The sequence below is a fragment of the Polistes fuscatus genome, unplaced genomic scaffold, assembly GCF_010416935.1.
Source record: "Polistes fuscatus isolate 324 unplaced genomic scaffold, CU_Pfus_HIC Scaffold10, whole genome shotgun sequence".
Classification (NCBI taxonomy): Eukaryota; Metazoa; Arthropoda; class Insecta; order Hymenoptera; family Vespidae; genus Polistes; species Polistes fuscatus.
Genome location: NW_025112998.1, coordinates 5,099,501 through 5,113,195, shown reverse-complemented (window position 1 = coordinate 5,113,195; position 13,695 = coordinate 5,099,501). Strand labels below are relative to the sequence as shown.

The 13,695-nt window shown below is 31.8% G+C and overlaps 2 protein-coding genes across 2 annotated transcripts in view; one reads left to right on the top strand and one right to left on the bottom strand.

The window, feature by feature from the left end:
* The first annotated feature begins 1,130 nt into the window (after positions 1–1,130).
* Positions 1,131–2,560, top strand: LOC122524815 (COMM domain-containing protein 8-like). Its single transcript, XM_043647266.1, has 5 exons — positions 1,131–1,171; positions 1,283–1,393; positions 1,460–1,621; positions 1,750–1,902; positions 1,986–2,560. Exons 2-5 carry the CDS (start codon positions 1,328–1,330, stop codon positions 2,142–2,144), a joined length of 540 nt encoding a protein of 179 aa, XP_043503201.1. The 5' UTR covers positions 1,131–1,171; positions 1,283–1,327; the 3' UTR covers positions 2,145–2,560.
* Positions 2,561–5,831: 3,271 nt separating this feature from the next.
* The window catches only part of LOC122525049 (A-kinase anchor protein 200-like), a 42,797-nt gene continuing 34,933 nt past the window's right edge, over positions 5,832–13,695 (bottom strand). Inside the window, exons 5-8 of the mRNA XM_043647609.1 lie at positions 9,554–11,989; positions 7,252–7,428; positions 6,718–6,792; positions 5,832–6,601 (exon numbers count right to left, since the gene is read on the bottom strand). Coding sequence (XP_043503544.1) covers positions 6,557–6,601; positions 6,718–6,792; positions 7,252–7,428; positions 9,554–11,989 — 2,733 coding nt within the window. The 3' untranslated portion in view covers positions 5,832–6,556. The remainder of the gene's footprint in view (positions 6,602–6,717; positions 6,793–7,251; positions 7,429–9,553; positions 11,990–13,695) is intronic.

Sequence of the window (13,695 nt, the reverse complement as noted above, 5' to 3'; positions counted from 1 at the left end):
TAGTGAAAAAAAAAGTAGGTCAAAAGAAAAATCTAGCAATAGAATTATATAATCTAACTCTATAAACTTTAGAAATAATATTTCTTTAAATAAAACGTAACCAGTACGTTAACCAATAATCTGCAAACGTTCGTTGTAATAAAAGTATGTTTTATGTCACTCCAGAAATGTTTTATATATATGTATATATATAATACACACACGTAAACAAATTGATTCGCGAAGCCATAAAGAGAGTGAATGTTATTCTCTAATATTACGATTCAGTGTATAAAATATGATCAAGATAATTTTATTTAGATGAATAAAACCAATTGTCATAATGAAATAAATGTAAGATATTACTTAAAAAACTTACTGTAAAAGAAAATTTGCAGTAAAATCGATGAACTCGAGTAAATAATCGTAAAACGTTAGTTATTTCATGATAAACCTTCTCCTATAATGCATGACTATACACAGAAGTGCATTTTGTAACTAAAGATAATAGTATAAATGGAAGGGTAACCGTCAAGTAAAAGTGAAACGTACCAAGTTCTCTTTCTTTTATAAGAAAAGGAACATTAGTAAATACGCTCTGCGCGCCATCTAGGCTTTTTAAAAATTTTCTCTTTTTGATTTCTTCATAAATTAATTACAAAGATAATTATTAATGGGGAAAACTATTAATTATCAATATATATATAAGATATATTACCACATTTATTTTAACGATGCAATTTTCTTTCCTTTTTTTGTTTTAATGTTCTAACTTACAAATAATTTTTGTATATTTTTCTTCTACTTTTTATTTTTTTTTTTATATATATATATATTTTAATTTAATTTATTAGTTTTATATTTGTAATATTTTTCGCGATATTTGAGAATGAATTTGAGTTAATTATTATAATTTATTATGATTTTATTGAATAGAAAAATTTAATCACCACCAGTTGGCGTTCCGGTTGCCATGTTGGTATCCCTGCTCCAGGCCGGTATTAACAAATGATTTTTTTGTTTCGATGACATTTCTACGTTATCTGAATGTATAACCTTCGAATAAAATTTATTACAATAGACAATCTGTTCAATGTGATAAACAAAAAATTAAGTGATTGCATTCACTTATGTATATGTATTTGTAAAAAATAATCATTTATTATATAATTTAATTCATCTGTAACATAAGGTAATATTAATTATTATTTATTAATAATATACATTAAGTTGTGTGTACAAAAATTTAATATGTATTTTTAATACTGTTACATGTTATTATATTTGTATTTTTTTGATTCAGATGAAACGACACAAATATTAGAAAATGCTTAAGTATTGATTAAGAATGGAGATTATTCAGTCTTTATATTCCAACTTAATTGATCAAGATAAGGGTGATGTGTTGAAAGAAGTTAGTATATTTTATTAAATGTAACAAATTAAAATTGTGTATTAAAAGTAACTATTATGTTTACAGTTACTACATGCATGTGTAGATGAAATATGTGGACGTCCTGGACCGTCTTACCACAAGTTCATGAATCGAATGAATTGGAGTAAAGAAGTATACGAAGATGTTTATAAATTAATGATAATGCTTTTACGTAATCCAGCATGTTTATATTTGATGGAAGAGAAGGTATTAAAAATTATTACCAACAACTATTATACTTAAAAATTTATCCCAGTACTCTTAACGTATTTGATTTATGTTAAATAATTATTTCAAGTTTCCATTTGCCTTATTGAAGTTAATTTAATTTTTAGATGCCTCCAGAGTATCATGACCTTCCTGAATTAATTCAAAAAGATATTTTAAATTGTTTAAAAGTTAGACAAAAACAACTGACGCATGCCTTATTAATGGAACATTCAAAGCGAAAATTACAAACTTTAGTAGACTTTGATTGGAGATTAAAAGTAATCAAATATTTCATTATATTTTGTTCTTCTATATGATTATTTAATAAAAGAAGGATATATTGGAATTGTATAACTTACAGCTTGTCATGGGTACGAGTAAAATGGCATCGTTACGAGAACCTCTACTTCAATTAGACTTTATTGTTGAAGAGAAGGGAACAAGACGTATCATTGACGTTGAAATGAACAAGGATGAATTAGATACGTTGATAACTACAATGGAAACAATAATACAATAATGTATTCTCTCGCTCGCGTTTTTTATAATAAAATTATCACGTTTGAAAAAAAAACAAATAGAAACAAGATAATATATACATATATTTTAGAAAATTCTTTTAAAAGGTTTTTTCATGTGGCTCACCACCAGTGTTACAGAAAAAAAATAAATAAAGAAAAAAATATTCAAATATTTATATATATATATATATAAATAAAAAAGGATGTTTGATGAGGGGGGAGGGGGTCATAATGAACTATAACATTATAGTACACTTGTTTCACAGTTTATTAGATTATAGATAAATGTAGAATAGTTTAGTTACTATCATAACTGTTGATCGAAGATACCAAAGACTGTAGTTTTGTGGTTTTAGAAGCGCCTCCGGTGTAAAAAGTGTTATTATATTAATATAATTTTATTATTTTAATAGTATTCAAAAACGCAAAGATCTCTTCTCTTTTACTTTTTCTCTCTCACTCTCTCTCTCTCTCTCTTTCTTTCTCTCTCTCTCTCTCTCTCGCTCTCTCTTTCTCTCTCAATCTCTCTTTTTTTCTCTCTAGATTAACGAGTATAGTTGACTCGATGTGCCGGAAGACGCCCTAAATTTTCTATTTTAACAATCCATTTTGTTATTACGCTGAGATACAGATTATTAGTCACGTTTAAACAATAAATTTTTCGAAAACGAAAATGTTCTAAAAAAACTCTCTCTCTCTCTCTCTTTCTCTCGTTGCCGAAATATGTTCCGTTGAGAAAAAACCGACGCAATTTCGTTGTAAATATCATTATGGACAATACTATTTTGATGAAATTCCATACGAATAAGGTTTACTATACAACTTTTAATTTTAACTTTTTGCCACCTCCTCCTCTTCTTTTTCTTTTTCTTTTTCTTCTCTTCTTCTTCCTCCTCCTCCTCCTCCTTCTCCTCCTCCATCTTTCTATTATTCTTACTCTACTCCTTCTCTTACTCTTCCTATACCCCCTTCCCCTAAACATCTCTTATCTTCTCCTTTCTTTCTCTTATTTAATAATAATTATATTGTTCAAAAATGAATACCAACATCCTCTAACACTTGGAATTATTCTGATCAAGAGCATAAGGAATAAAGTGCACGGATATATGCACTTTTTCGTTTTGTTTTTGCGTTTGTTTGTTCGATTAGCTTTAAATGGTCTACACTCTACTGTTTTAATAAAAAAAAAAGCTTTCGCATGTAAATTACTCTTAAAATTTTTTTTGCATTTTTTCTTTTTTTAAAGTTTTATTATTTATTCCTTACTTCTGGGAGATCCGTATAAACGTAGAAATATTGTATGAAAAACTTGAAAAAGGTAAACGTTCCTTCTTTTATTATTTTCTTTTCTTTTCTTTACTTTACTTCTTTTTTTGTCCTTTTTTTGCAATTTTTTTTCTTCTTTTTTATCCCTTTCCTATTGTTATATTTTCGGGGGCGGTAAAATTGTGCACACAACACGTTGTCTTTTTCGTTTATCATTAATATTATTATTATTATTTATTATTATTTATTATTATTATTATTATTGTAAGTATTAGGCGATTGACGATACTTTTTTTGTTTAAAATGATTATCCTAAAAATTACGAGAGATAGTAGGCTTTCTGTCGTAAATTTATTTTCTCATTTTTTGTTCTTTTTTTTTTATTTTTATTTTTTTTTTTAGTTAAAAAAGAGAAATATCATTTATCGAACGAACACCGAATTTATTTATTTATTTTTTTTTTACCTTTCTTTCATTTTCTTTATTTTTTTGGGTTGTTTTGTGTATTTATACACGAACGTATTTTTTGTGTCCTATACGTCTAGATTAAATATCACTTACACTGTGTTTCGATTTTATTGTATTTTTTTTTGTTGCTTAAAAGTTTGTGTATTCGTATGGTGTTCGTAGTGGTAGTGGGTGGTAGTGGGTGGTAGCGGTGATGGTGAATGGTTATGGGGTGATAGTAAATTTACGAAGGTATCGTATTATGTGCGTGTCAAAATGTTCTTTTGGTAAATGTGTGTGTTTTGTATATTTTCTTTTGTTTGTTCCTTCCTTTTAATTATACATATATATATGTTTGTGAGTGTGTGTAAAATACGAGAGTAGTCATATGAGTTATTCATTTCATTTTTTTTTAATCACCTGCGCTTATCCAAATATCATAAAAATGCGTATATAATAGAAGTGTTATAGTTCTTCGTTATATAATATAAAAAAGAAGAAAAAAATAATAATTAACATTATAATCAATTGTCGAACGTACAAATACTTTTTAAAGGAAAGAACGAAGATTGAAATTTACATATATATCTATAAAAAAAAAAATAAAATAAAATGATTAAGATAAGAAAAGAGAGAAAAAAGAAAAGACAAGAAAAACCAAAGAGGATCGCAAGAAAGGAAAAAGTACGAACAAAAATAAAATAAAATAAGATAATAATAAAATAATAAAAAAGAAAATATCGTGATATATATATATTTGCATATGTATATCATGTAAGAATATGTCCTTCTTTCCTCTACGAACAAGAGAAAATTTTTCTCTCATTTTTTTTCCTTTCTTCTCTCTCTTTTTTTCGTTCTTAAAGATATTTTTATTTTCGTCTTAAATCACTCATGCGGTTTTTGTTGTTGCTGCTGCTGTTAATGTATTAGCATTTCGACAATTTTTGGATTATCTAAAAACCATTTCTTCGTTTTTCTTTTTTCCTTCTCTCTTTCTCTCTCATTGTTATTATCTTTTCTCATCTTAGTTGTTATTAATATTAATATTATTATAATTATTATTATTATAATTATTATTATTATTATTATTAATATTATTATTATTATTATTAATATTATTATAGTTAATTTTTTTTACCAAATGCTTTATTAGAGCCAATAGCGGCCACTTTGTTTTCTTTTATCGTCATACAAATCACAATTAAAGTTAAAGTAAAATCGTACACCATTATTATTACTATATCATTATTATTATAATATATCATTATTATTTATTATTATTTTAATACGTTCTTTCCTTTCATTTCTCAACTTTTTCAAATCAATCTCCTTACTTACCATTTGCGATATTTCATACTCGTTTTCTCTCATATAAATCTAATAATGTTATATGTTAATGTTTATTACACGGGAGGGCACCAGCCATTTCGTCTTTTTTTTAAATATTTTTTTTTAGTTTCGAGTATTTCCATTAAACCGAAATAGTATACGTTAAAGAATAAGATATTATTTGTTCATTGATGACGACGACAACAATGTTAAATGTAAATGTAAATGTTCATGATAATGATATTGACGACGACGAAGACGACGACTATGATTATGAAAAAGATGATGATGATTATGATAATTAAGATGACAAAGATGATGATGACGATGATGATGATGATGAAGACAATGAAGATGACGATAATCTTTGAAAGATTTATTTTTCCTTCTCTCACATGCGCATTGTTATTTTAATTTATTTTTAATTTATTTATCGGTAACCCTTTCAGTACTTGTTGCTATTTTTGTTTAAATTCCTACACAGGAAGGCCAATTATAACTAACCCCACCTGTGGCTGGGCTCAGCCCGTGGTAAAAATGAATTCAATGGATCCTTCGGTTACGAGCGACCATAAACGCTAAACGAGATAGATGTAATTTTATAATTTTAATCGTATTATTTTTCTTATTGTATCTTCTTCTTATTATTATGAATCGTTTATTTTAGAAAAAGAGTCTCATAATCTGCGCACAAGCGAGTATAAATGGGTTTTAGGGGTAGTGATATTATTGGTAGTGGTGGTGGTGGTGGTGGTGGTGGTGGTGGTAGTGGATGTTGTTGTTCTTGTGTATTTTTTTATTTTGTTTGGTTTAATTTGCATAAAATCATCCGGTTTCATTCGCTTATTATTCTTTCCTTTTATTATATACCCTTTTTAACGACCCTCGCTTTCTTCCTTTAAATAATGCAATCGTTTAGTTCTTGTTATTTTTCTTTTTTTTTCGTCACCCTGCCGGCTTTTGTTTTCATCATAATAATTAATAGGCCTACTATTTAAAGTCTATAATGTTCATCTTCTTCTTCTTACTCTTCTTCTTCTTTGTATTATTATTATTATTATTTTTCTTCTTATCGTGATGCTTAGGTAACATCGTTATTCTCTTTCTACCTGACTTTCCTTCCTCCTTCCTTCCTTCCTTCCTTTTTTATTATTTTTTTTTTATCTTGTTTATTTGTTTGTTTGTTTATTTATTTATTTCTTGCTTGCTTTGTTTTGTTGTTGTTGCTCGTAACGAAAGAACGTTATTTTCTGGTTTAATTAGTAAGGAATGGTCCAAATATACATATCTATATAATATACTTTTTTGGTTTTAACGAGAGAAAAAAATTTTCTTCATCCCAAGATACAATTCGGTTAAATGGCGTTTATTCATTCATGTTGTTTTGGTGATGCGCATCGGCGATTATTTCCTGAAATTCAAAAGAAAAAGAAAAATAAAAAAACAAAAAAGAGAAAAAGAAAATTCAATTATAATTCATTCGTTCGTTGATGATCATTGTTACATATTCATGTTGATGACGCTTACATTCGTGTTACATTCAATGGCCTCGTTAACCGCCGCTGCAACAGCTTTGTCGCTAATTTCAATTTCCTCGATGGCCTGTAACGTGAAACAAAAAAAATCCCAAAATTATATTAATATTAATAATAAGAAATAAACACATACGATAAATATAACAATATCAATAATATATTTTTATATTATAAAAAAAATCAGATGGCCCCAATAATCGTCATTAAATTTCGAAAACAAAAATTCGGGATCATTAGGAAATCATCATATTTTAAAAATTATAATTAAGATAAATGGATAAAGTCAAATATTATGTTTGTTCAACAGGATAAGGTAAAACAAATGAAGTTTCGAAGAGATGTTCCTGTTTAGAGTCAATAGGTAGAGTCATTTACAACCCACTAAGCTATGAGTCATAGCTTTTCCAGAGTCATATATTCTTTCAGTCATTATCATTGACGTAGACAGCAAGCAGACTTTTTTTTTCTATATGTTGGAATAAGACAGCACAACAGAAGGTATGTTTTCCCCCTAAATCATTGTTACCTTAGTGACCGAAGCAACATCCTCAGTAATGGCCGGTGCAGATGGTGGCGAAGCAGGAACTTCGATCGGAATTGCTGGTGGTGCCATCTTAGGAGCTTCTTCAATATTATTTTCTGTCGTATCAACTTCATGAGTCACGGCTTTTTCCACGACTGGTATCTCGACTTCCGGAGTGCTCTGTAAAAGATCACGTTAGACAGACATATTTTAACGAATTCTTATTTCCGAATTTGAAAGCGTTTCCTGCCAATGACCCCAAGAAAACCAAACATGCTTCTTTTTTTTTTATTATTACCATAAGATCCAACTTAAGAACGTGAATCGATTCTGTCGTGAACCCCCATTACAAAATTAAAAGAAAAAAGTAAATAAAAAATAAAATAAAATAAATATATAATTAGCAATAATTCTATATATATCCCTATAATAATTTAGACTAGATATTTTTATTTATAATCGAATGCTTGGACGAGAAGAGAAACTGGACAAAACAGACACAAATATAACAAACAAGACAGAATCGTTCACCATGCTTCGAGCAGTTCAAAGGACATGTGTGAACATCCCGTTTGAAAAATTCCGAGTAGTGAATAATAATAATAATAATAATAACAATAATAATATAATAATAACAATAATAATAATAATAATAATAATAATAATAATAATAATAAAATAAAAGAGAAAAAGAAAAAAGAAAATTCATTTCATGCAGCATTTACAACAGGATGCTTCTTACGAAACGCAATTTGGATGCAATTATTACGTGAAAAGAATAATATAAAAATCCGACAATATATATTTACGGATAAAAATATAATGATAAAAATTAAAAATAGAGAGTAAAGAAATAAGAATAAAAAAAGAGATAGAAAGAATATAAAAAAAAATAATAAAAAAAAAAAAAAATACACTTTTTCATCAACTCCAAGGCTGCTCCATCAAAGGCGCCAGTTTTCTACTAATCTAAATGATTAATAAAAAAAAATATCTCACGTCTATCAATGAGTTTCACTCTATTTTATATATAATTGATCTAATATTCGAGCGAACTATATGTTATATTAAATATATTAATAATAATAGCAAATTTTTGTCTAATTAGATGACGTGTTTCTAATAAGAAACTGATTTGCTATATGCTTTCTTAAAATCTATTTAACATACACATAATAATAATCATTACCGAGCTCTACAATTAATTTGGCTCTACTCTTTTCAGCGTATTTCGAATATATATATATTTTTATTTTTAATGTAAAGCCAGGTTAATAGTAATATATCGTATCAAGAAAACCAAGAGGCAAACAACGCAAGGAATTTTTTGTTGGGCGGTAATAATTTGGTGATATGGTATTAAAGGGAGGAATGAATTGTTGAAGGTGTGACAATATAAAACCAGAGTTGGATGATCAGGGATTATTGAAGAGGAATGAAACAAGTGATTCCTCCTCATTTAATTTGTTTGTGCGTTCAACAGAATAAAGGATAAATGTTTGACGAGACCCTCAACATAGACACTTAAAGATAAGAGGGGTTGCTTTCGGGCAGAGAGTGGGAGAATGATTGATCCATTGCAAGGAAGTAAGGATTTATTTGGCCAAAGCAACACGGGTAAAAGGTCTATTATCTTTTTGATTAGAAACAAAAGAGCACCAGGGTAAGCTAGTAAGTGAGTGAGTGAGTGAGTGAGTGAGTGAGTGAGTGAGTAAATATATGAGTACGAAGGCAAGAGTTTCGTGGAGTGACGACCAAAAAATACGTAAACGTGCAAAGAAAACCCTGTATATTTATGAAGATGCAGTCGCCAGGTTTCATCATTTTGACCCCTCCGTTGAGAGAATGAGAAAATATGATTGATATTGGATATGAGAGATATTGTCGGGAAAAAGATTTGATGACACTAGGGATATATCAATGTCGATCACGAGAGAATAAGAGATAGAGAGAGAAAGAAAGAGAAAGAGAGAGAGATAAAGATAGAAAGACAAAGATTTGGGATGAGTAAGAAGAAAGAATGATATTTGGATAAGACTGTTATACTTGATAAGATAAGGGGGAATATTAAAGGGACAATTGAGATGTTGGTGATCATCGATATATACGTATACACATATATACATATGTATGTATATAAATGTATACTTATTTATCGAATATCTATACGACAAGAGACAAGAAGATATTTGTGGTGGTGCGGACCGTAACGACGAGAGATATACTTGGTAACGAGCGAGCACTGCCAAAGTGTAATTTGGCTGGCCCCAATTCATGCCAGGAGGTTGTGTCGCATGTTAGTCACCTGGTGGTTCTCCTGGAAGGCAGTTGAGACATCGTCGTTCAACGATCGACACGATAAGGTATCCTTCTGGTTTTCCGTCTCCGCCAGGGATTGGGCTAACCTGTCCTTCAATTCAACTTCTGAATCATTGTACGAACTGAGGCTCTGAGATACCGACTCCGTCTTCGAATCATCGGTCTGGTCATCGTGCAACTGAGTTTGCGAGCAATCATTTGTCGTTGCTGTTGTTGTGCTAGACACGATACTGGATTGGATGATAGTACTTGGATTTGGACTTGTGACTGACGTTGGGACAACTTCTGTTTGATTACCGGACGCGTGACTAATGTTACATTGAGGTGAGGAAGGAGGAGATAATGCTGCAGGTGGTGGTGGTGGTGGTGGCATTGGGAATACTGAGCTACTTTCAATTAAAGGAGAAGAAGAATCTTCATCCTCTTTGGTAGGAAGACAAGGGGGAGGTGGAGGAGTGGAAGGTAGTGATGGTTGTAGTGAACATGTTGTGATTTCCGTAACAGTACTTAAAGATGGACTCTGTCTTTCCGTGGGAACGTCTGTCGTAACTATTGTGTCTTTTTGTGAACTCGACGAGAGTTCATTAGCATTTTTTGTCAAGTCCTCTAAAGATTCTTTTGTTTCTACGTTATTCAATTGATCGTTGGAAGCGACTTCGGTGATAGTAGTCGATGTTGTTGAAGATGATGGAGGTGGCGGTGGTAGTGGTGGATGTGGTTGTTCAGGTATAAGTTCCTCAAAGGATTCTCTTGGTTCTGACATTGGCAAAGTAACTGAACTTTCAACTTCAGCACCTTTTTCTCCAGTCGCAAAGTTCTCGATAAGAGTTATTAATTCTGTCGCAAGTTGGTCTTTGGGTTTCATAACATCTTGTGGAGGAGATGGAATTTCTACTTTGAATGGTTCCTCTGAAAGATCATCTTCCACTAGCAAGCTTGTGTCTGATGATACTGGCTTTGTCTCGATTTTTTCTTCGCTCAAAATCTCGTCAACAATGTTTTCAGTTTCTACTTTAGGTGCCACGGTTTCGATTATTTGGACTTCATCATTTTCTATCTCTACTTCTTCGCAAGGTATGACTACTGCTGGTTTGGCTTCTACAATATGTTCTTGATACGTTTCTTCAGGATTTAAAACATCTTTGGACGGATCTGAATTCTTAATTTCTTCCAATATGATCACCTCGTCGTCTTCCACCTCGCACGATGGTGTGTCATCAATAAGAACCTTCTTGTCATCTTTGATACATGTATCAATTGGATCATTTGATACTTGTTTAGATTCAATAAGAATATCAAATTTGTCTTCCAGTCTAATTTCGTCAGTCTGTAATTGCTCAGTCGTCTGTATATCTTCGACAATGTTATCCGAAATATTACATTTAGGGCTTCTAGGAATATCTTCGACAATAGTTACTAAATGTTCCGAAATGTCTGTATTAGTCTTACCAGTTTTTAGTTCGGAATTAGGGTTAGTCTTATCGGGTTCCGTCAGTACAGAAACAGTCTTATCATCAGTCTTGTTAACGATACCCATAGGTTCGTCTTTTGTAAGCAATAGAGTGGAATCTACATTGGCAGGGATTATTATCTTTTCGATAACTGTAGTTGTTGATTCAAGGTTCGAGAGAATTGGAGATGATTGTTCGAGTGGATCGTTGTTAGAAACGCGAGTGAGCAATGAGAATTCAGGTGCGTCTTCTAGAGGGTCTTGGTGTAATATTGGCGGTAAAGTTGGATTGACCTCAGTTGTAGCAATGTCCTTATCATCTATAACAGGTTCAACAGGCAACTCTAAAGCTTTAGCAAGAGCTGTAACAGTTACGGCTGTTGCTGCTGCTGCCTGCTGAGCTTGTTGTAAGGGCGATGGTTCGATTGGAGTTGGAGGAGGACTCGATGGAAATTGGGATGGGAGATCCTCACTGGTTTTCCTCTCAATGATAGACGGCGTATCGACTGGTTGAACTTGGAAGACGGAGGCTTTGATTGAGTCTGTTAAGGACCGACCACCGTCGTCTGCTGGACTGACCTCAACTACTTTCTTTTCCCCCTCGACATTTTCGACATCTCCTTTCTTATCCTCTAGAGGAACGGGAGTAGGGGCGGAAGGAGTGGGCTCCTCTTTCTTTTCCTCGGCAACTGGGCTAGTTGCTGGTGGCGTCGTTGTTGCTGCTGCTGCTACTGCTGTTGGTGCTTCTGTTGATGTTTCTGGTGTCGTAGCCTCTGCTGGTGCTGGTGCTGCTGCTGCTGCTGTTGTCGTCGTCGCCGTCGTCGTCGTTGTTGTTGCCGATGACTCTTCGTTTGCCTCTACTGCCGGTGATAATGGCGTACTGCTGTTATTTTCTGACGGACTGCTTGCATCGGATTTGTTTTCTTCCGCTGGACTGCTTGTCACAGCTCCTTGATCGCAATCCTCGCCGCTCTAAACAATTCGATAAGTTTGTATTAGATAAAGAAGTACGAGTATATTATTATTTAATACAGTGTTAATAATTTATAACTTTTTGAAGTCTCAGAACTTATCACGATAATTTTAAGAAATTATAGTGAACGGATATAGGGACAAAAGTAGTTCGTGTTTCTCCGTGTGCCAGAACATTAGCAAGGATAAACCGATAAAAACTGCGTTAGCTTCCAAGGGAATAGAAAATCGATTGCAAGCAGATCAATGCCCAAGGCAATTCGGGATATATCTTCTCTAACACGCTTGCTTTGCTGGTGAAGACTTTGGCTCGTCACCAAAAGGAGAAAAGGAACTCTATTGAAAGTTGGAATGTTGCCAGGGAATCATTCGTGTATGCTAAAAAAAGAAAAAAAAGGAAGAAAGAAAGAAAGAAAGAAAGAGAGAAAGAGAGAGAGAGAGATCATTGTCCGTAACAAGTAGGAAAAATAAACTTCCGGTTAACCTACCACCTTCTTCCGATGAAGTTCAATTAAATGGTGTATTGTTTCGTAACTTAGATGTTTTCACAATTGGCTTTAGTTCTTGGAAATGAAGAAAACATTGGAATTAAGTTTTAAGAAAGGTTAGTAAAAGATTTGATGATTTCATGTCAATAGTATTTCTTCTTTGCGTGTATTTGGAATACATTATATGCGTACACGCATATAGAAAGAAGTGTGTGTCGATTTGGAACTGTCGAAAATGCCGGACACAATTTTTTTGTCGACCTCTGCTATTTTTTTGTCATTTCGATGTTTTACAGATCGAAATTGCGAAAGGACATTTATTCGGTTCGTCGGAGCGTGTCCGACGATAATATATTGCAACGTATAAACGAAGAGAACGGTAGAAAAGCCATGTGTGTTACTTTTTGTGTGTTTCAATGTATATATGTATACAGCGTGATGCATACGTGCATATTTACCATCGGTTTAATATATGGATATGTATACGATTGCATGCTGATTGCATTAAATGCTTTAAAACCAAAAAAAAAAATAGATCTGTACAAAAATATATATATCATATATATATACAAATATAAAGTACGCGTATAGAAAATTTGTTTTTAAATTTCCCGCCAATTCGTAGATTTTTATGTTTGGCTAATTAACATCGTGCAACGGAACAGAAATAATTTTACTACTTTGGCTATAATAATATTCATCAAATGACTGTCATAAAGATTTGCCAGAAGACTTTGTGTAACAGGAAATTGAATTGCAATTATTCTTCGATCGAATGAGAAAAGTATTCATAGAAATGAACAAAAATAAATAAATATATAAACAAATTAGTCGACTCTAATTCGCGTCTAATTGTTGCCGCAAGTATTTACTTAAAATAACGATGTAGAAAAAAAATAATGCGAGGAAAAAGAAAACAGGAGAGAAGAAACGAAAGATTGAACTTTCGAGTCAGCGTCTTTCTTCGTTCTATTTTCGGTTTCCAAACGCATACTAACACTAACCATTACTATAGCACATATTACTACTACGATAACAACTGGCAAGCTTCTGTTTCGAGCTTTGCTTCGAGCTTTTATGCTTTCACAGTGTTGCTTACCCCCGTGCTAGCTAAGTTACATCTTGGTATTATGTTCTTCTTACTATTTTTATGCTTCCTCAAAGTACGTTGCCATTGTTACCATCTCTCGTTGCCAATAATAATTTAAACAAATTGAA